A 24,081-nucleotide genomic window follows, 5' to 3' on the forward strand; every position below is an offset into this window, starting at 1 on the left:
TCAATAGATACATGTGTCTGGGACACAAAACAGCATGATAGACCTCTGTGTAGAGTAGCTTAGTGTCATTATACCAACTTGAATGCATGGGGGGGTCTTTTTGTAAAAAACGAAACAATCACCTAAACTGTTGAAACTCATTTACACATTAAGTCAATACAATCAATACAGTAACTAGAAACGGAAAAATTGTGCATTAATTTATCAATTAGGTGTGTTTGGACATGCTCAATATTATGAAGTACTTTTTAAATACATTACTTGACAAAAAAATCGTAGCTTTTTCAAACCCACAAATCGTAAACAAGTTACATGGACAAAAATAATTTTGTAAATTATACTGGACTTAGTATTGCATAGCCGTTTATAGTACTGTTGATATGCATTACTTTGATGTGAATATTGCTCACGCAGATTCCTAAAAAAATATACATTTACAAACTTGTGACAATGCAAACTGTCAGCTGAAGTCATTCTGATAGTGAACAGGGAACTCCAAATAAAATGTATATACCGGGTATGTATCATCGTTCATGTTGTCGTCTAATTTGCTCTATATTTACACAAGAAAACAAAATCTGCAAACATTGTTGCATATTGTTCAAATCTCAGCACTAATAACTAATATCATTATCACTCTGTCCTTCCTCATCAGATACTTCATCCATATGTCCCTCATCCCTGATGATGTCGTCATCATACCTCATGTTATCACAGGACTGTAAGTTTGGGCATCGGTACAATTCAATCCATTTACCATACACTGACAACCTGGGAGGCTACAGACACCCTTGCATTTGCAGGACATGAACTTAAGAACTACATCAGGAGCAGGAGATCCATTCATCCAGTTGATTTGGAGCTGAATTTGGTCACCAAGAATCCAACCAGTGCAGTCCAATGGGCTGGGAGTGTTTGGGCTAACTTTCAGGCTACGGTGCCAGATTGCTGATTGATAGTTTGATAGTTGTCACGGATGGTGTGAATCTTCAGACTGTCCTGACATGGTGGCAATTGTCCTGACTCCACATTCCCTGCCTTTGTTTGGAATAACAGATAGCGCATCTCATTTTCATCAAGAATATCAGACTGAGGAGTATACAATCTGCAAACAAATTCTTCAAGGCAGTCTTCGAGTTCAGATGATGTGGTCCAATTCTCTCCAAGTTTTGTGAATGCTTGCTGAAATCGGGTGTTTCCTTTGAGTACATCAGAGCTCTAACTTTTCCACGACCACTGAATGCACTCTGACTGTATCACAGCCAGTGAATGCATGCATTCCAATCAGAGAGTTACAGACCTGTTTGCCAAGTGATGTAGCCACTTTGCTAACATCTATAAATCGGGTGTGGTTTTTAGTGCCACATTTGATGAAGATGTTGCAGCTGATAGTTTCCTGGAATGCCAGAGAGAGTTTGAGGATGTCTGTATGCTCTGCAATGATGACAATCGATGAGACATCGGATGATGCATGCTTGGCATGAAGCAGGATATGTGTGTCTGCTTCCTCTTGTGATGTTTTAAGTTCAACAGCTTCATCACAGGTAATCAATCTTTGTACATGTTTCACCACTGGTAACATACATCGTCTTCTCTCCATGTTTCTGATGCCTATGGGGTTCCTGCCATTGTTCCACAATGAATTGGATAAGCTTCGTCTTACTGGCACCACAACATAGAAGCCGTCGCCATTGTTGGATTTTGTGACCTGATATTATGTTAGTGAATCTGATGCCAGTGTCAGACCCTCTAGTGGTTCGCTCTGGATCTTTTATTGATAGCTGTTTATATACATCAAACACAACATCCACACGCTGGCTGGATCCAGCGGCTCTCATAACATGGGCAAGTGCCTGATCAGCAAGTTCATCAAAGGTCATGTGGTCTCCATTGGTTTTCTGGATGAGGCTCATTCCATCGATGATAGAAGCTGAAGGTTGCATGATTTCCTCAGCTGAAGATACATTAGCCTCAAGTTTCCTGGCCAGAGCAGCCTTATTTGTCTTCTTTATAGTTCCATCACAGTTGGCAAGTGACCATGGAAGAGGACCCAGGGGATACTGCAGCACCTCCTTCATTTCAATTTTCCGACTCGATGCAACCAAGAGCATGTGCCCGAAAAGTTTATGGTCAGTCTTAAGGATCACCTCCTTGTTTGATGTCTTCTTCGTCACCTTCTGTTTGATGCTAGCGAATGTTTTCAGCTGCAGTTTGGGTATTTTATCAAAGAATCCTATCATGGTCTGTTCAATCCTACACTCCTGGAATGTTGTGTATGCTGTCTCACCTTTTTGCTGAGCTGTGAGGAGGTCATTGACAACATCTGGTGGTGCTGTAGCACCTGTCGAGAGGCTAACCAGTTCAGTTGGTTCACTACCAAATGGATTCGTCCAGTTGTTTTCCATAAACTCTACAAGTGACTGGACTGCTTTCTCGTCTTTCTGTATTCTTGAAGGAGTAAGATCTACATGACTCAGTTCTGAGTTACCCACTTGTGTCGTGTTTCGAAGTTGTTTCAGACATAGGCTCCTATACTCTGCATTGATGTAGTACTTGCTGACTGCCCCAGCTCTGAGACTAAATCCTTTCGTTTCTCCTGTTGTCTGGGTATCTTTGTTGACAGTCTCCTCTATTGTTTGATCCACGGGAATACGACCAAATGGGTTATGATCGCCCAATTGTACAGAAAATCCTCCATTGTGCTGGAAATGATCGTATACATTTGGATGTGTCTCCTGGAGTGTGGTCATTTGGCAGTAGTATATTGATAAATACCTGGAGTAATTTTGTTTCTCATAAGCGAAATACCAGGGGATCTGATATGTTCGAAGAGCACGTTGTATGCATTCTGAACTGCCACCTGATATCGTTGTTCTGCATCTTCGGCTGATAGATGTAGCATCCAATTCCCCTCTCTTGATGACCTAATCGGCGCAAGCAGGTTCTCTACCATATCAACAAAAGACATCCAGAATGTGGCCAACTGACCATTGCTGAACTGGAGATGGTTAAGATATTTGTCGAACAGATTGAATACTCGAATACATGATGCATCAGTCAGAACGCTATCTATGGTTTAATTGCTTACATTTTCCTGAAGTGATTCCAGAGCTGTGATCATTCCAGCCAGATGTGGCAAATCGTCAGACTGGTATTCTTCTAGCCAGATGGAGAAACCTTTCCATCCATCCTGAGCAGTGCTTCATACATCAATTTACAGAGACGGATTCCACGATTGTAGTTACGTCCTTCAAGAACTGTATTCACTGAACCCTTTGCTATGATTCCAGATCCCACTGATATGTCACGCAAACCAGCTGAGCCGAATCGTTCACCTATGATAGATAAGAGATTGCATAGTGTATGGAATGCCCCCATCCGAAGAACGATGTTCTGGTTCATTTATTCATGCTTCCATGTGATTTCTGCTGCCTTGGCATATAAGGCCTGATCAAAAACACATACAATCTCGGTGAGGTTCAACGTCTTCTGGATATTTAGTGCTTGCTTAAGGACTTTGTGAACTGTTGACAGTTGTGTCGCTGGTGCATTGATTGTAGGTAGATATCCCACTGTGTCTTTCTTGACGTCTATATGATCACGGGCCTGCATGTTGAAACCTGTCCATGAGCTGATGGTTTGATCACTGGTGTTCATTTGCCTCACTTTTGACCACAGCAGGTTATGGAGGTGTGCATCTTTAATGACAGATTGGAAGTTCAAGGCAACTAACTTGGATACTGGGGGACCAATTCTTTCCCCTGCATTATAGTCAGGAATTTCCAGATGAACTGGAGTTATACTGCACTTTTTGCTCAGTGTTAGCTTCGGCAATACCTTCATGAGTGGAGCAGTTGTGGCTTGTGGTTGTATAATGATCCCGTTGACTCGATGTGATGTACCCCCACCACTGAGAGTTTCTTCAAGGCGATCAATGTTATCAAAGGCTAGTGTTGTGGGAATGTTTGTATGGACATTTGTAGGCAAAATCACATCATTGTCTGTTGTCATTGCTTTCTTCTGAAGACACAAGGTGGTATCCAACTCAACCAGTTTGGAGTAAGACATTCCATGGCCTAGGCGGTTGAGCATTTGAATTAGTTCAACATTTCCTGTCAGAGATTTCACACTCCATGGCAGCAATATATGTTTTCCTGGTATTATGACACCTCCGCTAACTGCATACACGAAGTCCTGACCTATTGACTGACCAGTCGGTCTTCAAGTGAATTGAAACCTGTCACTGACTTGTGCATCCCCAATCAGTGGAAATTTTAAGAACATTATCAGAGATTCAGGGAGTTCCATGTAATCAGCTGTCAGCTGGTCAGGTTGTGGTGGCCATAGTTTCTTCTTCATTTTCTTGATATCTGACCGCATTTGAGATGCAGATTTTGCCACCATTTCCTCTACATCACACTGTGGTAAAGAACTCAATTTGCTCTTAAGTTCATCATTCTCTTTGACAAGTGATCCAATTGTTAAATTATCAGGGTGGACAATAAGTTTTCCATTGGTGGTGGTTACAAAGTGGAGCGATTCGCCGAACTCTGATTCAAGCCGACGTCGTATTTGTTTCTTGGTTTGTGGAAGAACTTCATCATGATTACATAGCCTAACATGCCCATGAGGTTCCCCAATATTTCTGTCAAACTGGTCAGTTTTACCACTTCAGGTACTGAAAATAATGTATTTCTGATATGTTCGAAGAGCACGTTGTATGCATTCTGAACTGCCACCTGATATCGTTGTTCTGCATCTTCGACTGAGGGTGTAGCAGCTTTAGATTTCTCACCTCTGGTGAAGTTACGATAGCATGAATTGTGGTATCAGGCTTCTGCAGCAACTAACTCTCTGGATGTGATTGCTAAGATCTTGTCGTTCATCCGATTCAAAGCTGCCTGTTGCACTGTCTTATCCGATCTCAACACTCTAGCCTGATGTAACACTTCTCGTGACTTGGTCCCCTTCACATACTTATTCTTCTTGTCACAGAAAATACAAACTTCTTGCAAAACTGTAGATGAGGATGTAGATGGCTCTGTAGCAGACTTATGCTCAAATGGTTTGGTTCCTTCTTTAATACCCTTGATTTTTTCCAGTGTCTTTGAGAGTAAAAGTGGCTCGGCAGTTCCTATGGTAAAGTAGATTGTCATCATAATCATTTGGGTCTAAGTCTGTTATACGATTGCAGTTCTGTATTTTTGCTGCTTCCAAGAGAGTTTCAACAGAAGCAGTGTCTTTTGGCTTTGCTCTCAGAGGCAGGAGATTTCTTCATTCAGATTATGCACGTAACTTCCTCTGTGCGCACCTTCTTGTGTGGTACTTCCATAATGTATCAGTGGTCAATCCCAATCTGAAAACAAATGACAAATTTGTATAAGCACTCATGACTTCAGTGTCATAATTTATAAACAAGCACTACCGAACCAGACGTCACCACCATAGTTGTTCACAAGAAGTAATCGGCTGTTGTTAATGGATATAAATGGCTTTGGTAATGGTTTTAATAATAAAACTAATGCTTAATATAAATATAACTTACAAAATACACTTAAATGTTCTTAAATATTTCCTTGACAAGTGGAATGTAATAACCATATATCTGTAAAGATAAAATTTGAACTTATCCTACCAATATTTAGAAGACCGTCCAACATTTCAGGATGAAATCTGAAAGCAAACTTATCTATTCTATCATCTACTGATTATCTGGAATAAATGAAATGAAACATAAATATATGGCTTACTGTGTGATATGGTATTAAAGAATTAGTCACATCGACAAACGCATCTTAATTTGCAATATATTTCACTGTTTAGTGTTATTGCTATAGAAATGATATTTCGAAGTTGGGCACTGAAGTCATCAAAATTATCACAATGAAAATACATAAAAAGGGTAATGATTTTGAACCCTATGGCAATATGCATATCAAAAGAACTGTCTTAAGTGTTATAATGCAGTAAGAACACCTCATAACCGTCGCATATTAATATACGAGACAAAAGTAAGTTTTAATTGTGTTTCGAGTGCTGAAAATGACACTCGACGAGAATGCGCTGGGTCAAATTCTAAAATTCGTCACAACTGCCTTGAGCTACCCTGTTGGAAAGTCCATCATACAGTTTTGTGTTGTCCTATGATATACTCAAGTAATAAAATAACTTTCGTGACCTGCCCTCAGATGATACCACTTTTATCCCTGGCCCATGGACTACATGGTCCTATTCTGTTTCTTGTTTATATCAATGATCTTCCTGATAATGTTCTATCTCAGCTAGCCATTTATGCTGATGACTTCTCACTTTACTGTACATCTGCTAATTCATCAACACTACTCGTAATGAGGTTGGAGTTTCGCTGGACAATGATTTCGAGAATATGTTGAAGTGGAGGCATGACTGGCTGGGAACCTTCAATGCAAAGAAAACTAAATTGTTGTCCATGTCTCGCTCCAGAAACAGGTCTTTCCCTTCTGTGCACATGGGGTCTTCAACCCGAAGAGAATCATCTGAGCTTTGGTTTCTTGGTCTGGACATCTCCTCCAACCTCCGTTGGGATAAGTACATTTCTGGTATTGCTAAGAGTACTTCTAAGCGAGTTGGTTGTCCTTATCAAGCGCAGAGGTATTTACATTCTGGTGCTGTTTTGTACCTGTATAAGACAACGATACATCCTCTCATGGAGTAATGTTGTCACATTTGGGCTGGAGCACCAGCCTGCCACTTATCTTTACTTGATAGGCTCCAGAAATGCAGAGTGAACCTGATTGGTGTGGAGATGGGTTCAACTCTTCAACCGCTCTCTCACGATACGTCAGTTGCCACTATTACAAATATCTGTGTGTTATACAGACATTTTCAAGGCAAATGTTCTGCTGGACTTTCTAACTTGGTTCCTTCTGTATGAGTGTTTGGTCACAAGACTCGGTTTACCATCTTTGCACACCCATGTACTATAGCTGATCCAAAGTGCAGAACGAAAGGCTATGCAGATAGTGTTATCCCTCATGCTGTCTCGCTTTGGAATTCACTACCTGTAACGTGTTTCCCATTATTCTACGATCTTCCCAGCTTTAAGAGGAATGTCAATTCCTACTTCTTACATCTTTGAGGTTACATCGCATTTCACTCCACTTCTACTATTTCCTGGGTCTTGGAGGTTTTTTTTTTATTTTTCTCTTTCTTTTATTTTGTTTTGCTTTATCCTTATGTTTATCTAACCTTCCCTTAGCCCCTTACCTAGAGTGGCTTTATCTCTTGTTTGGGGCGATTTCCATTTTACAAAAAAAAAACCTCCACCAGACTGAACAGTTTACGTTTTGTATCCCACTGATAGGCTGGATCTGGATCGGGACTTGAACTAACCTATAACCAGCTTGTTCTTGTCACCTAACCAACTCATCCACCAAGTTTTGTCATAATTTTTCCATAACTTTTTGAAACATCAGAGTATAAGGAACAATATCATTTTTAGCCCTATCTCTCAATGGTGAAGAATCACTTAAAAAGTTCTGGTAGCCAGATCTACAAGAAAATCGAATCAATTTGTCCTTGGCACACACGTAACCTTTCCACTATGTTTCATCCAAATCCATCCTTAACTTCTTGAGATATCCTGCTCATCGACAGACAGACAGGGGTGAATACATAACCTCCGCCCACCATAATAACCTTTGTGCCAAAAGTCACTGAAGACTCCACTTTTTTAATAAGAAGTTGTCAGTGCAGCCTTACATGAAGTCTTTGTTGATATTTTCACGTCTTAATCGTACCAGCTTATTACTTGCAAAATTGAAGATTTTTCAAGTATATTGGTCTGTCGACTTTGTTATCGTGTCTGTTTGTTTGTGACTTGAAAATATTTTTTTTGTTGCCAACTATGTTGATAGGTTTGGTTTGTTTGTTTGTTTGATTGTCTGTCTGCTCGCCTACTGCCAAAACCGCTGCGCCGATCATTCTGAAACTTTCGATAATTGTACGTGCCATGTCTGCGACGGTCTGGTTTGAAAACTGGGTTCAGGAGATTTTAACGGGCTACCACCACCTTTTAACAGGCATATAAATGATAGAATCAAGCAATAACCAAACCAAAGAGTGGAGAAAATCACAGCCTTGGTATTTAAATGGAAAACATAATGAATGTGAGGAATATCAAATAAGCCGTATTGAAGAAATAACTAAAACAGATGAAGATCAAACAAATAAGTGAATAAATTTAAATACAAATAAGTTAGCCAATGTTAAGAAAATAAACATCCTTGAATGGACAGAAAACTTTGATGGTTGTCAAGAAATCAATGGAAAAAATTATCTACTACAATCTGAAAATGATATGCTCAGACAAGAGCATTAAGAGAGGATTGTCATTTCATCTCTGCTCAACAAAGATACTTAAACCAAGAACCAAGTTCAGGTACATTGTTTGTTAATGTACTTGATGGTGTTGAGTGTTTTGAGAAAATTAATTTATTCCATAAAATAAAACATGAACAAATATTTTTTGGTTCGCTGTTTAAGTATAGTGAGAAATGTGATTTTTGGTGAAAAATGGGTGTGGTGAAAAGTGGTGGTTTGGTGAAAAGGGGAGGAAGATTTTGGGAAACTTTGGGGAGGAAAAGTCTCAAGTGAGGTCTAAAGGAAGTAAAACAAGGGAAATTGAGAGGATTTTGATGTCAGTCAATAAGTTTCCATAATTTTTCCCATTCACTTTCATGTACATTTTTGGGGTGCCCCAGAAGCCCCAAAGTCCTACTAAGAAGAAGCCTATTGTTTTTGAAGTCAAAAGATCAACATAGGCCAAAAGGTCAACAACTTTGTCAAATTTATAAAATCCTCAATTTTCATCCAATTGAATTGTCATGTCTTGACAGGATTTGCATGTCATGTCAGTGAATTCAACTAACAATTGTTTTGTTAGATTCTCGTGGAGGATCTCTAAGTCTGACTCACGTTGTTGTTCTTCATCTTCTTCTTGTCGACTTTTTTGTTTCACAGCCTACAGTTTTCATCGAAACTTCCTGAAACTTGGCATATATGTATGTATATGTAAAAATACCCTGCGCAGACAGTAACCATCTCCGATTTTGAAAATTCCTCCTAGAAAAAAAAGTTATGACCCAAAATATCTCCGCTAATGGAAATCGCCTAAAAATTATCTCAAACTAGGCAAGCTTTTTGAATTCTGTTTGCGGGAATCGAACAGGGCATTAGCAGAGATGAATTACCGCACATATGATACATCACTATGACGTCATATCAATTTTTATAACGTCATTCCTATTTTTTGACATTTTTTGTTTCACAACCTAGAGTTTTCATCGGTTATTCGTGAAACTTGCCATGTATATGCAGAAAGCCCACGCGCAGGCAGTAACCATCTTAGTCCAGGAGAATCTGACCGAGACCCCTTATCACCTGTAAAAGTTTTTTCTCTTCTGATTCCTATTCTATAAGGTATTTATGATTTATTCTGGGTGGGTGTGGTGATCTCACCTTTGGGCAAATTTTTTTTACTGACTTTTTTCAAAATGGCCGCCAACCGAATATGATGTTTTACTAATTTCATACACATCCCGTGATATAGTGCTTGTTTATTGTTGGTATCCACTGGTTGAACTATATATATTGCCTACTGATTAGTAAATATGTTATTTGTCTTATTTAACATTGCTAAGTTAATTTTTTCTATCCCAACTGGCACATAATCAGCAGTTTTCACATGTTTTTCTTAGCACAGTTTATGAGCGGTATGGTAATTCAATGAATCTACATCAATAGTTCTATTGATTTCATGATTATTCTTAAATTTATTTCAGGTGATATTGGAAATACATCCCTTTCCTTTGGTGATAAATGACACTTCAACTAAAATCAAATTATTTCAGAATTCATCATTACATCATGAAGTGGATCAGAGACAGCGAATACTATAATACTATAATAAATATAAATGACCGTTTTTACAGCCATTTTTCCCTGCTCTGCAGGGGTTAGGCTTTTTCGTGAGGCAATGTTTTAGGGCCGGATGCCCTTCCTGACGCTAACCCTGGTCGCCTCTTACAACACACAGGGATATGGTACACCTATTCTAACCGGGGCATACACCGGGACCAGTACACTGGTACTCACTTCGCCGACCTCAGATGGATGACAGGCTGAGTCAACCTCTTGGTGTGTATTAATTCAAGCGGCCAAAGGGGCTTGAACTCAGGACCTTTTGGATCCCAAGCCGCTGCCCTAACCACTGCGCCAACACCAGGATATATATATATATATATATATATATATATATATATATATATATATATATATATATATATATATATATATATATATATATATATATATATATATATATATATATATATATATATATATATATATATATATATATATATATATATATATATATATATATATATATATATATATATATATATATATATATATATATATATATATATATATATATATATATATATATATATATATATATATATCACACGCAAATTTATGTTTACCACCTTGAAGTTATTTTTGGTCTGGAGTGTCTTCCATAACTAATAAATAATAAGCTCTCTATCGTTTGCCAAGAAGCCAGACGTTCCTTATCAAGCGTTTCAATGGATTGCTTGCTCGAGTGCTTAAGCCACTTGGCGAGTGCTTTGCTTTACCAGCTTCTTGTTATGAATGGATCAACGACCTTATTTGAATAATTCATGTGAAACCTGAAGTGGTGTATTGGTAAGGAGAATGATGCGGCCATAAATGCGGTTTAAGTTGCTCGGTTAACTCTGTCCTTAAAGTGTTATTGTGGCTGTAAAGAAATTTTAACTTTCGTTCCCGTGTTTTGAAAATTAAACTTTGTTGAATTTAAAAGAGAGTGAAAGCTGAAAAATGGATATAACACGAGTTGGAGCACACAACCTATCAACAATACTGTATTTCGGCAACTGTTTTCTTCAAAGCTGATGAATTTCAATGCCATATATATTTCTTTGTTCCTTTTCCTTTGCTACGGCGGAATCTTCTCTCCTGTGTACGCAACGCAGTGCAGTGCACGCACATGATGACGTTGTTGCTGAAGGTGTACATGGATAATAGAATTAGTGAGGCTGATTTCCTTCAACTACATTAATTGTTCTTATTAAATTTGTAGTTTTTAGTTTACAATGAGAATGAATTTCATCGAGTCGTTCAAGTTGTCGGCGCTGTTGAAATGTGTAACATGTAGATTTACGTTTTTGCGTAAATATTCGATGAGCAATAAACAACAACAACAATGATTTTTTTTTTTTTTGAGCTTCCATTATACAATTTGGCGCGTTTTTTTCTTGTCCCTCTTCTTTTCCTGCTGACGCCATCTTGTCGTTATGTCCCGATTCAGCAGGAACGCTGGTGAGCATCTGCTGGCTGTCGCATTTCGTTATTCAGTCTTCATCGTTCTTTTTATCGATTCAGGAGTATTGATTTTTTTTTAATAATCGCTGTGGAATAAAGCTTTAACGTTCGTAAAGCAAGATACCAGTGACGGGCGTCGTGCGAAGAGGCCTTCGCGCCATTCGCCGTTAACTTCTCGTACCTCAGTTTCGTGTTTAATCCGTTGCCTTTATTGAAAAGATCATCCTTTGAACAACTCTTACCGTTAGAATCGGCTCAGTTTTTTTCTTGGGGAAAATAATTTTATTTGTTTTCGTCATTACTTCAAGTGGAGGAGGACATTGTGTTCGCTATACTCTGTCTCATTATGCGAGATGTTTGTTCGAAGGTGTTATCGTCTCCTACTACGACTACCACTACTACTACTATTACTTTAACGGCTTCAACTATTCTCACCTTGTGTGATCAGCCCAAGTCTTTCACGAACTGGCGAGCCAGAGCGCACGTTCGAACGAATGTGGTCGTAGTGCCGGTGATGGCTTGCCTCCGCTTCGTGAAATACACCATGGGATAGATACATCAACGTCCTAACGACTCCTGGCCGCCAGATCGTTACTCCAGCTTCACGCCCACTTGAGGAATAAACATTGATGCCTCCTACCCTGAATGTGGAACCTTCTTACATTTCGGGCCCAAATTATCATCCCTGCCATGGAACCTCGGCGTGGAACGTGGACCTTCTTGATTTATGATACCAAAAAAAAAACAAACAAAAAAATAGTGTAGTAAATATTTGTGAATAACATTCTGTGCTGGCCTCTACGGAAAAATTGCTTGTCAACACCAAGATAAATAAGTCTTCCCATCTGCCACTGAAACTTGGTTGAACGTGTATCGAGCTCGGATGACCGTAAAGCTGGGAAGCGTACTCGAGCATTTACTGGTGGACGTCAAACGATGCCACTTGATGTATTTCGACGAAGGGGTGCCGAGTTGTTACTTGCCACCCTGATGAGATTCCAAATACTTGGCAACCTTTCGTGAGCACTCTGCTTGCGCAGCCACGCTGCCAGGAACGAAGCGCCCGGCACCCACGTGCTGCATCTGTTTGAACAGGCCGTCTGGTGAAGGATGAAACCACGGGGGAATGGGTGGAAGAATTGTCATTTTTGTTTTTGTTGCAGCCAGGTGCAACCCTTTAAAATTGTTTTTATAAATAAACAAAAGGTGTCGCGTCAACTACACGGACTTCAAGTGAATCTCTGAAGATTGTAACTCTCCGACGTTCTGCCAGTAAAATGTTACACCACATTGTTATTGATGTTATACAGAAGTTTATGACCACTGGAGATGACTGATGCTGCAAACCTGGATGCAATAAATGGTAGAGACATACACCTTCCCTCCTCCCTCCTCCTCATTCCTCCTTCCTCCTTCCTCCCACCCAACCGGTTGCTTTGGTTGGAATGTCCAACTTGAGACGGCAAATAAGATAGTCAGCATGGTGTCTCTGAAACGACGATACATTGATGCAATACTGTTAGCTCCTGTTTGCAAATCCCTTTGCAAACACTCTAAAAGTCGAATTGGAGTGTGCACTTTCATTGCTCTTTTTAAAATAAAATTTTCATAATCTTAATCATAATCATAATAATGAGTTTACTGTCCCGTATGCATATGCAATGCACATACCATGACAAGTGCTTTGACAGTGTGCCTAAACATTACATTGATTAAGAAATAGATTTATTGTGACTAGAAAGTTTGAAACAACATTTTGGTGGTTCAATTAAATGAGTGGCACGGTTTAAAATATCCGTAATCTCACAAAACCTGAGACACAGATTCATTGATGACGTGGATTGCAGTTGGGGGGGGGGAAAAGCTGTTGTGCAAGCAGTTGGGGTTGGTCTTGATGGAACGATCACGTTTACCTGAATGGAGAAGTTCAAAAAAACGGCGTGTGCTGGGTGGAACTCATCTCAGATGATAGCTTCCGCTCTTTTTCGCTACTCCATTGGAGTGAAGGCTCTCGGTGGGAGGCAGATTGCACTCAATTTTGCAAGCAGTCTTTACGGTCCTGTTGGGTTGGGATCAGTCGTCCTGTGTAGAGCTGCCGTACCAAACGGTGAAAGACGGTGTCAGGGCGCTCTATCACTGTCCGATGAGAAGTTCATCAACACAGACCGGCCGCCACCAAAACCTTTCAACCTTCTAAGAAAGAGCAACCGTTGCTGAGCCTTTTTCACACAGTGATTGTTTATCTCCCACTTAAGGTCATTGGACATATGAGGCCCTGTGAGGAGTGATGTAAGCGACATTTTTTAATGATATGATGATGATAGGGTAAGGGTTAAAATAGTGCTATATGGCATTAACTCCAAAATGGCCGATGTGTCCCTTACATCTCTCCTCGCCGTGCCTCATAGGTATCCTTAAAAATTTAAAGGAATTTATGATCTCAACTTCACAATTGTAAATAACCGAGGGTTGAATGGGACTTTTGCTTTTCTGGAAGTCAACACGCTTCATCTTCTTCGGAACGGAACTCTTCATTCTTGTCCTTTCTTCTTAGTTTCAAACTGATGCTACTGTTTTTGCATCATTTTGATATTTTTTTTGCTACGTTCTGCATATACTTCATCATCGTATCTTTCATTTTATTACCTCCGCCACCAAAGGCAGACGGGAGGTTATGTTTTGAGTCCTGTTTGGCTGTCGTCTGTGAGCAGGAAATCTCAAAAAGTTAGTGACAGATTTGGACGAAACTTGGTGGACAGGTTGGGTGTGCGACGAGGACAAATTCATTCGATTTTTAAAATCTAATCATTTAAATCGGTGATTTAAAAAAAAAAAAAGATTTAATTCACTATTGAGAGAAAGGTCCAAAAAATGGTATATAGCAAAATATCTCAAAAGGTTGTGGATGAGTTATGACAAAACTTTGTGGATGAGTTGGGAAGGTGACAAGAACAAACCAGTTAAATTTTGGCTAAGGTCTAGATGAAGACCTGGCCTGTCAGGATACAAAATGTAAACTGTTCAGCCTGGAGGAGATATATGCACTCTGCCGAGTGCTGTTCTAGTTACCTCTGCCACCGAAGGTGGAAGGAGGTTACGTTTCCACCCGTTTGTTTGTTTGTCTGCTTGTCTGTGTGCAGGATATCTCAAAAAGTTGTGCACGGATTCGGATGAAATTTGGTGGGCGGGTTGGGTGTGTGACGAGGGCGAATTGATTCGATTTTTTTTTTGTGAAGATCCAGAAACTATAATTTTTTTCAGATAATTCTCACCATTGAGAGATTGGGCCAAAAACGATATGTAGCTTGTTTCAAATAATTATTGGCCCCGATATGTTCCACTAGATCAGGAATTGCATGGTGGAGGTATGTGCTCTACCAAGTGCCCTTCTTGTTACCCTCGCCGAAGGAGAGGGTATTGCATTTGGGTCCGTTTGTTTGTCCGCACAGAACATTCGTGTTTTTCTCTGCAACCGCTTGTCGGATTGAGACGAAATTTTCCTCATTGGTGCTATGACTCGTGTGGAATGTTTTAATGATAATTATGACGTCATGGGTCACGTGGTGTAGCAGCAATATTGGAAAAACTTTGGACCTCTGTATCAATGAAACTGCACTAAAGAAAAAATTGAAACTTGGCATTGAGCAAGTACTCATTGGGAATGAGTGATTTTTTTTTGTATGATGTCGTAAGTGCATTCGTTATGACATCATAATTGCAAATGTGGAATGATGCATCCGATCAGGATGAAAATTTTTGAGGGTCATCTTGCGATAAAATGTTCCACAAAAACATTTTTGATTATGTCATCAGTCATGTGATTCGGCAGCCATATTGTCTGTTTGTTTGTTTTCAAATCCTTCAAAAATCTCTGAAATGGCTGAACAGATCAAGGCGAAACATTACACGTCTGACCATCTATCCATGAGGAACAAAAGGTTCACATACATGACATCATAGGTCACATGGTTTGGCAGCCAAATTGGATTTACCCTCAAACATAGAAATCTTCTCCAGAACAGCTGGACAGATCAAGGGGAAACTTCACATAAATGTTCCTTAAGGCATGTATGTACAAGGTTGTTTCGGAATAATTGATGTCACAAGGTTTGGCAGCCATATTGGATTTACGAAAAATATTAAATCATGTTTTCTCTTGAACTGCTTAATCAATCAACGTGAAACTTCGCAATTGTGATCTCGTAGTGATGGTGAATACATGATTTAAATTTCAACTTGATCGGACACATGGTCTGACAGCCATAATCATTACCTTCGCATTCTGCGAAAGGTTATGTTTTGGTCGGCGTGTATTTATTTATTTATTTATTTGTTTGTAATCTTGTGATTCGTATAACTCGAAAAGTATTAAACCGAATTGCATGAAATTTGGTGGGATGATTGGTTATTAGCCAGGAAGCATTCGATTAGATTTTGGGATCGTTCGGGTCAAAGGTCAAGGTCAAGGTCATGAAAAGGTCAAAATCGTCTTTTTACGATAACACGGTCAATTTTTATTCAATTTGCATGCAACTAACGCCAAAATGTTCAGAATTCAACGCCTCATCTTGTGATATGCAATATGACACAATGACGCCCATACTCTTGTTACCGGTTAGGGGTCAAAGGTCAGGGGGGTCACGACCTTGAAAAATATGCGGTTTTTGTCATAACGCGGTCAATTCTTGTCATTGACTTGTCATTGTATAATACATTACAAATGCTGATTTTCGAACCGATATGCCATACGTACATGTGCATTATTGCTCATATCTCAGAAACGATTGGAGTGCCCATCACAAAATTTATGTGGAAGCTTCTTGACATCATAAGGTACCTCTGGGATGAATTTGAGCAAATTTGAAGGATGCATTTTTTGGGGATTCACGATTAAAGTTTATATTTTGTGATAACTTTTTTGTGGTTGGAGGTAGGAAAATGTTGCCCAGACAAATTCATAGGGCATGAAAATACCTTTAAAATGACACCAAAACCAGCTCTCTTGGTGTTATACTTTTAGAGATATGGCCATTTGAATTCGCGACGTCGTGCTAATTAGTCCAAAGTTCGTTAGTCTGTATCTCACTAATTAAGAGGCTGTTAGCAAAAATATTTGAGTTCTTGCCGTTTTTCATGGGTCCCAATTGGTTCCCAAAGTTTTACAAAAATCTGAGAGATGACGGCAGATTCTTTGATGATTTGACATGGAATGACCCACATCTTGGTACCTGGTCATCACTGCCAGCAGTTACACAGTGGCAGTTCTAATTATGTCTTATTAATTCCATAACACACCGGTACACAAACGCCACAGAAAATATACCACACAAGTCCTGGTGAGGGTCTGCAATCTGTGATTATAATTAACCTCCGCCATCGAAGATCGGAGGTTACTGTTTTCACCCCTTTCTGTTTGTTAACCTCCGCCATCGAAGATGGATGGTTACTGTTTTCACCCCTTTCTGTTTGTTTGTTTGTTTGTTTGTGAACAGTATTATGGAAAAACTCGACGGATTTCGACGAAACTTGGTGGGGGGGTGGGTTAGGTATGGTCCAACGATCATGCCATTAAATTTTGGACTTGGTCCAAAATCCAATATGGCCGCTATGGTGGCCATTTTGAAAAAATATTTCAATTTTTTTTTTTTTGCATTTCTACATGTTTTAAGTGATTTCCAACCCCCCCCCAAAAAAAATTGTTAGAGAAAAAAAAATTTTTTGCAACTTTTTTTTCAACAAAATTTCGATTTCTTTTTTTTGCATTTCTACATGTTTAAAGTGATTTCCAACCCCCCCCCCCCAAAAAAAAAATATGTTGGAGAAAAGAACTATCTCTGTCAGCACTGTTGACGTCATATTTCATGAATAAGATATAAGGTTCACTTGAGTGACCCAGCAGTATTGGCGGCGGAGGTTTTGCACTCTACCGAGTGCTCCCCCTCTATTTTTCTATTGCTTTGAGAAGTATTGCTATTATATAATTTTGTTTGCCCCTTCCATGTACTCCCTTGTTCCTGCTGTTGTAGAATAATTAATGTTACCACTTGAGCCTCTACATTCAGCTCCCATTCCTGTTTATTTTTCAACTAGTAGTAATGCCCGGCGTTGCTCGGGCTCGCAATAAAGCCCGGTGTTGCCCGGGCTTTCTTGCAAATTTCCTGAATAGCTGTTAGCGGTTAGAGGTTAGCGGTTAGGGTTAGCGGTTAGGTTTGGGGTTGCAGTTAGGGTTAGGGTTAGCGGTTAGGGTTAGCTGTTAGGGTTAGGGTTAGCTGTTGGGGTTAGGGTTAGTGTTAGGGTAGCTAACCCAAACCCTAACTCTAACCCTAACAGCTTGGCGTAGCGGAGGTAAACAGTGCCTGGGGCAAAGTGGAAATTTGCGTCCCCCGTAGGCCTTAAACTTGAGTGGATTTGAATGGAAAATCCCATCAGGGATATCGATTTATGAATTTTTTTCAAACATCGGAATTGTTATGGAAAAAATTTATAGCCAATGACCTAAGTTGGACCAAAAGCCAAAATTTTGCCGAATTTGAATGGAATCCGTTTGGAGTTTGTGAAAATGCATCAAAACGAATTTTGAGGGGCCTCTTAAGGAAGACAATAATATCATTAGTATATGTGCCAAATCTTGTTTCATTTCATGCAGTAACAAAAATCTGATGGTGGAACAAAGAAAGGGGCATGCCGAAATATTAATATCAATGTCAGAAAGAGGGATTTTAAAACGGGCATCTCCTTTTATTAATGGAATATGCGATGCTTTCCATTTTTGAATTCATTAAGCTGTTCAGAGATTAGAAAGAAAGTATTGTTACGTGTGGACGGAGCATTTTGCAATGTGGATGGAACCCCACCAATCCCCCACCCACCCCTTCTCCTCCCCACCCACCCACACCTCCTCCACACCCACCCACACCTCCTCCACACCCACCCACACCTCCTCCACACCCAGAGACTATATCAATTCCCATTTTGCTTTTGAAATTCCAAATTAGTTTTACACATTTCAACTTGGCATTTCACCAGTTGTACATTGATCGTCTGCAACTTTATGCGATTGCATTTGCCAGCTGTATAATTGTAATCAAGCCTGGATTGTTCATAGGCCATGGTCCGGGGAAATGTTGTTGGCTTTTTGGGACATTTGAAATTGTGTTGAATCAGATTTTCTAAGCCATCAATCTGATTGGTCACTTAGTTTTGCTACTTTACATTTTCTGGAAAATACATCTCGGATGGTTTGTGAATGCGATATTTTTGGTTGTTTCATCAACTAGTTTTCTCTCCGGCGTGTTTAATGCTCACGCGTCATTTGTTTCCTTACCTTTGCCTTGCAGATGCTAAAGTATACGTGGGAAACCTGGGCAATGGAGCAGCGAAAGCCGAGCTCGAGAGGGTCTTCGAGCATTACGGACCACTCCGCAATGTATGGGTCGCTCGAAACCCACCTGGCTTTGCATTTGTCGAGTTTGAAGATCCACGAGATGCTGAAGATTCAGTCAGGGCCCTAGATGGGAAGTGAGTTTCTTTCAATGTGCTGTTGTTAGTGGCAAGCCATTATTAAAATGTCAAAATGCTGTTGAGGTTTTGCATTTTTTAGTTCACCTGCTCAGATAAGATTTCCGTTACATCTGTGTCCCTTTGGTTCCCTTTTTCAGGCTAATTTGCGGATCGCGAGTGTGCGTCGAGATGTCAAACGGCATGTCGCGGCGACCTCGCTTCGGACGCCCTTTGGTCCGCAGGCCTTTTGACCCAAACGATCGATGCTACCAGTGCGGTGAAAGGGGTCATTATGCGTATGACTGTCGATCTCGACACCGGAGGAGTACCAGGTATTTGGGCTGGGACGAGGGGTGGAAGGGAAGCCATCAACCTGGCAGACGAGACTTGATCCAAAACAGATGTTGCCAAAATACTTTACAAATTTTGTTTAGAAAAAAGAAAAATTTAACATTCATATATTTTTGTTTTATTCATTTTGTGCATTAAATAATGTAATAATGTAATAATGTTGGCGTGCTTTTTTTATTTTATTATTATTTTTATTTTTTTGCCCTTGGTGAACTGATTTTTTTTTTTAATTATTATTATTTTTAATCCTTTTTGTTTAATAACCCACGTGGTGCGAACCTTTCAGGTTCCAGCATATGACACTCCCCATGCATTTAAGCAGGCCATGATCGTCGCGATAGAATGGCTTCTAGACAACGCGGCACTAGAGCGGCGTAGATCCTTGAATGATGAGGGAGCGTCTGCGAACCCAAAATGACTTCGAATAGAACAGCATAAATGTGAAAACGTGGTCCGCAACAAGTGCTCTCTCCTGTGATGCCATTCTGCGACCCGTTTTGGCAGCAAATTTGACCTCGAAGATGATGACGTCGCCTCTTAGACCCTTCTAGACCTCCCTGTGAACGTCCTTGAAAGCAGTCTGCGTTCATGGAAAAGGTTGCTGTTCGGCATTATTTGTATATATATTTTTCCTGCAGGTGCAAAATAAAAGCAAAATGCATTTTGGAAGCATAATAAGTCTACTTTTAATGAGGTTATTCTGGGTAGATTGTGAGAGCAAGATTGGTGTGTGTGTGTGTGTGTGTGTGTGTGTGTGTGTGTGTGTGTGTGTGTGTGTGTGCGTGCGCGTGTGTGCGTGTGCACGTGGGTGTGCGATTGAATCTGGCATTAATATTCTAGATTTTCTTTTTAAAATAAACGGCCAAACAAGGCTTGCGAAAAAGGTAGGTTATATTTACCATAGCAGGAAACAGTCATGATGCTATAGAGATGACGCGTACAGGAAGACGACGTGGAAGCTTTGCAGTGAGAGGAGGCCATGGTGATGTAGATTGACCTGGAGTTTGGAAAGTAGGTATTAGATGGTAATCGATAGGCTGTTCTGTTAATTGGGATAGAGAGAGAGAAATTGAGAGAGGGAGATAGAGAGAGAGATGCTAGACTTTGTACAGGTGTTGTTCTGCATCAGTGGATAATTTGAACGATGGTTGGTTGGTTGTTTTGTTTTCAATTGAGAGTTGACCCATGGCTTTTCTAACTGCCGTGAAAAGTAAAGTCGAGACATTTCGGTCGCTAGTCTTTTGTATCAACCCAACATCTTGTTCAGATGAAGGGCTCATGTTGGAAATGTCAGCTATGCTTTGCATGGTGTTTTGCACACCTCTCACCTTCCAGTTGCTAAATCGTTCTGTCAACTGGAGTTTGTAAATTTGGGAGAAAGTGGCAGGATGACTAGATTACTTAGATTTTAAGCAGTGGTTTATTGTCCGCCGCATGCAAACACTTACAATCTTCACAATGGCTTGAGATTTTCAAATTCTAAAAGCAAATAAATAAACGAAAGCTTTTTTATTTCATTTTAATTTTTGTTGTTATTTGTTTTGGGTTTTCAGCCGCTCGAGGTCTCACTCAAGGGGAAGGAGATATGGCAGAAGTGAGAGTAGGGGTGAAAGACGTAGGTAAGTTTGAGAGTTCAGAACAGCAAAGTGATGTTGCATCTGTTACGGTTTTTAAGCTTGATTTGTTTTGAAGGTGGTGTTCAATATGCCATTCCCCACTTATCTTTTCCTGTTGTCAGGTCAAGGTCAAGATCTGGACGTAGAAGTCACTCACGGTATGAAACCTTCAAATCGTCAATGAATTCCTCCTTCGGTTTTTATCCCCTGCCCTCCCTCCTCCCTTTCATTGCATCCCCAAATGACTTTCTTTTCCTTAGGTCCCGGTCTCGCAGTCCTCCGAGGAAGCCTTATCGGCAAGTATTGCTTTGGTCCTAATACCTCCAAGTGCAGCCATTGCAAATGGTTACTAACATCTCTCTCGATCAATCGACTGTCTTGTGTTGATATATATTTTTTTTAATTTTCTGATACCTTTCCAAACCTTTTTGAGAGTTTGTAGGGATTGTCATTCATTGCCGCCTGTTTTGGAATTGTGATCATTGGGCCAAACTTTTGTGATTTTAGTCTCACCTTTTGGTGTATTAATCTTGTAACTATACTGGATGTAGTAAAATAACAACCATCACCATAGGGCATAAAGCATTTGTACTGTCAAAAAGGCTCATCCTTTTTTTTTGTTGTTAATTAATCTTCCATTAGGTTTTGTTTTCCTACCCTCGGATTTTTTGGAGCTCGGATTTCCCCCACCCCCAACTCCTACCTCCATCATTTGAGCGGATATGATATTAGACAGTGTCGTTTTTCTTCATTCTGCCAAAAGCTGATGGGATACTTTCTTTTGCATCCAGTTCCCGGTCTCGTTCCCATTCAGGCTCTCTCCGCCGTTTGTCGCGCTCTCGTTCCAAGTCTTTTCCTCGACAGCCAAGGTTGGTGGTGTCGGAGTGTTTGGTTTGTTTGTCTGTGAGGCGTTCAATAGGCATGGTCTGTTCCCTTGTTTTCTTTGTAGATTACGACCTTTATTACTTAATCCACACCGCGCACACTCCTTCCCCACCTCTTTTATGATGAGGTTCATGTGAGCATTTGGATGTGGGATTTATTATTTTATTTTATTTTTAAAGACTTCAACAACAATGGCACTCGGACCACTGAGTTTCATATTTTGACTTAGGCTTCCATAAAATTAAAAAATTTTTTTGCATTGATGACTTGAATTCAGGTTGATTTACTATTTTGTACATTTGCTTTCACCTTTTTCTTGTAAAGGAGGAATCGCTACCCTTGTTTGGTCGGTCGGTCGGTTTGGTGCAGGACTACGTCCGCATCTGTGATTGATGCGAAGAAAAAATATCAAATCCACAGCGTAAATTAATTCCTGGTTAGTGTGAGATTGAGATTGCAAGTAGACATACTTTAATACAGATAATTTATTCACAGATCTACTGAAATCTCGATCCCATCGGCCTCTGCATTGTTAACCCGCACGCGTGAAGCGAAAAGCAGAGTTAAGCAATTGGTCGCGTATGTACGTGTGTGCATTTTGAGAGTGTACGTCGAAAACCGTTTTGAAACTTCACCACATGTTACATGACCATTTAATGAAGCGCATATTACTTAGATTACGCCCGCCGCCTCACAACTTACTGCACATGGTGATTTAAACAAAGCCTCATGACCAGAGACAATGTCACTTCCTCGCGTTAGAAATTCGAATCATTGTAATCGCTTCAGCCTTATGTTGTGCTCATCTGTTGGGGGGTGGAGGGGGGACAACGAAGAAGATGTACAATTTCGCCTTTTAACGATCTCCTGATTTGCACTTTAGCGATCTATTCTGGTGTCTTTATCAGCCTTAGTAGTTATGAAAACACTCGAGAATAAAATGTGCTTTTCAACGCCTCATGAATGTACTCTCCAGCAGACACTTCAAGGCATAATTTGTACACATTTACCTCAGAAGTGTAGATAGATGCATTTACAAATTTGCCACCTCACAAAGGTGCACCAAGTCCTCCTCAAGTCTGCACAGAGTAAGTATTCCGTGAATACCATCTCGTTATTATAATGTAATGAGAGTTCCCAACAAATAACTTCCGATACAGGATGCCTCATGGCCTGTCAGACCTGTGTAATGGTTGTTTGTCCATGCTGTATCCTTTTCAAATGCCGGGCATAAAGCAAGGAAGCAGCACGGACCATTTTTCGGTTATTTCTCCGAAATAAGGTCACAGAATGTGTCCCGTGTCCGGCCATACGTACGTCCGTTAACGTTTGATGGAGGCATCTTCTCACGAACTACCCAACCGATGTGGACAACATTTGTACAATGCATCAGGACAGAAAGGTCTCACGAGGTTGTGCTCACCATCCAGATGGGCCCCCTATAAAGGTGTTTTAAGGGGGGATTTTGCCCCAAATATTGGTATTTTATTCAAAATTCTTCAGATCCTGCCAGACAGCTCCAGACCAAACTCATCACAAGGCATCGAGACCATGCCTTAACCTTGAATTGTGCTCCCCATGGCCGTATCTCCCCTGGAACAGGGGCCTCGGCTTCTCACCCCTAACCCCTCAGATTCTGAGATTCAAAAAAACCTTCAGTCTCCCCACAGGGTTATTTATTAGTTGTTGGTGTTACTTGGCTTGGGTTAGGTTGGAACCACCGACCTCCCAATAAATGCTCTTCTCTTCCTGATTTTATTTCCGGGTGTAACGTCATGTGATGGACACTGTGCATACCAGCTTTGTGAGCACATCTCAAGCACTGCCCGATTCTGTTTGAAGCAGATTTGGGGAGGTCATTGCTCTTTCGTGGTTTTATTTTTTTGTTTGTGTGCATGGCTCACAAAGTGGGGATGCTGTGGTATGTTTGTGGGAAGTTCCACATAAAATGATTATAAGTTACTTAGACAAACCATCAATGGTCAGAAATGAAAGTGGACATCTTGGGGAACCTGTAGAAACTGGCAATATCATACTCTCCATTTCCCTGTTTTAATAAAGATGGATTAAAGCAACAGAATATGGGTATTGTAACCTTAGAAATGCTACAGCTTGATTGGTAACATTTTTATTTTACTGCACGTTTCTTATGTGACAGTTATTTTGAGTGTGGTTACTCAAAATGTGAACTTTGGTGTCTCTTTTATGTTTTGATGATGTTCTGTCTCCCTATTCGGGTTTTCTGGCATCTACCCTATCTGATGAAATAATGGATTCGTACAAAACGCTTCGTGTCCACTGCATCGAGAAAAATAAGGAGTCC

The 24,081-nt window shown here is 40.2% G+C and overlaps 2 protein-coding genes across 3 annotated transcripts in view; one reads left to right on the top strand and one right to left on the bottom strand.

The window, feature by feature from the left end:
• Positions 1–11,964, bottom strand: LOC147027792 (uncharacterized). Its single transcript, XM_085877401.1, has 2 exons — positions 11,842–11,964; positions 1–5,356 (listed from the first exon to the last, which is right to left on the bottom strand). Exon 2 carries the CDS (start codon positions 2,748–2,750, stop codon positions 1,539–1,541), a length of 1,212 nt encoding a protein of 403 aa, XP_085733527.1. The 5' UTR covers positions 2,751–5,356; positions 11,842–11,964; the 3' UTR covers positions 1–1,538.
• Positions 11,271–24,081, top strand: part of SRSF7 (serine and arginine rich splicing factor 7) — a 14,852-nt gene continuing 2,041 nt past the window's right edge. Inside the window, exons 1-7 of one of the 2 annotated variants that reach the window (XM_085877404.1) lie at positions 11,271–11,403; positions 18,744–18,924; positions 19,065–19,238; positions 20,811–20,876; positions 20,996–21,031; positions 21,134–21,169; positions 21,665–21,742. In XM_085877404.1, the coding sequence (XP_085733530.1) occupies positions 11,379–11,403; positions 18,744–18,924; positions 19,065–19,238; positions 20,811–20,876; positions 20,996–21,031; positions 21,134–21,169; positions 21,665–21,742 (596 nt within the window). In that variant the 5' untranslated portion in view covers positions 11,271–11,378. The remainder of the gene's footprint in view (positions 11,404–18,743; positions 18,925–19,064; positions 19,239–20,810; positions 20,877–20,995; positions 21,032–21,133; positions 21,170–21,664; positions 21,743–24,081) is intronic. The other variant, XM_085877405.1, reaches the window with a different exon arrangement.

The sequence above is a fragment of the Eptatretus burgeri genome, chromosome 4 (genome assembly GCF_056783735.1).
Source record: "Eptatretus burgeri isolate ZD-2024b chromosome 4, Ebu_testis_v1, whole genome shotgun sequence".
NCBI classification, from domain to species: domain Eukaryota; kingdom Metazoa; phylum Chordata; class Myxini; order Myxiniformes; family Myxinidae; genus Eptatretus; species Eptatretus burgeri.

Coding starts and splice junctions, on each gene's coding strand:
- LOC147027792 (XM_085877401.1), bottom strand. CDS start 2,750: ATGACCACACTCCAGGAGACACATCCAAATGTATACGATCATTTCCAG.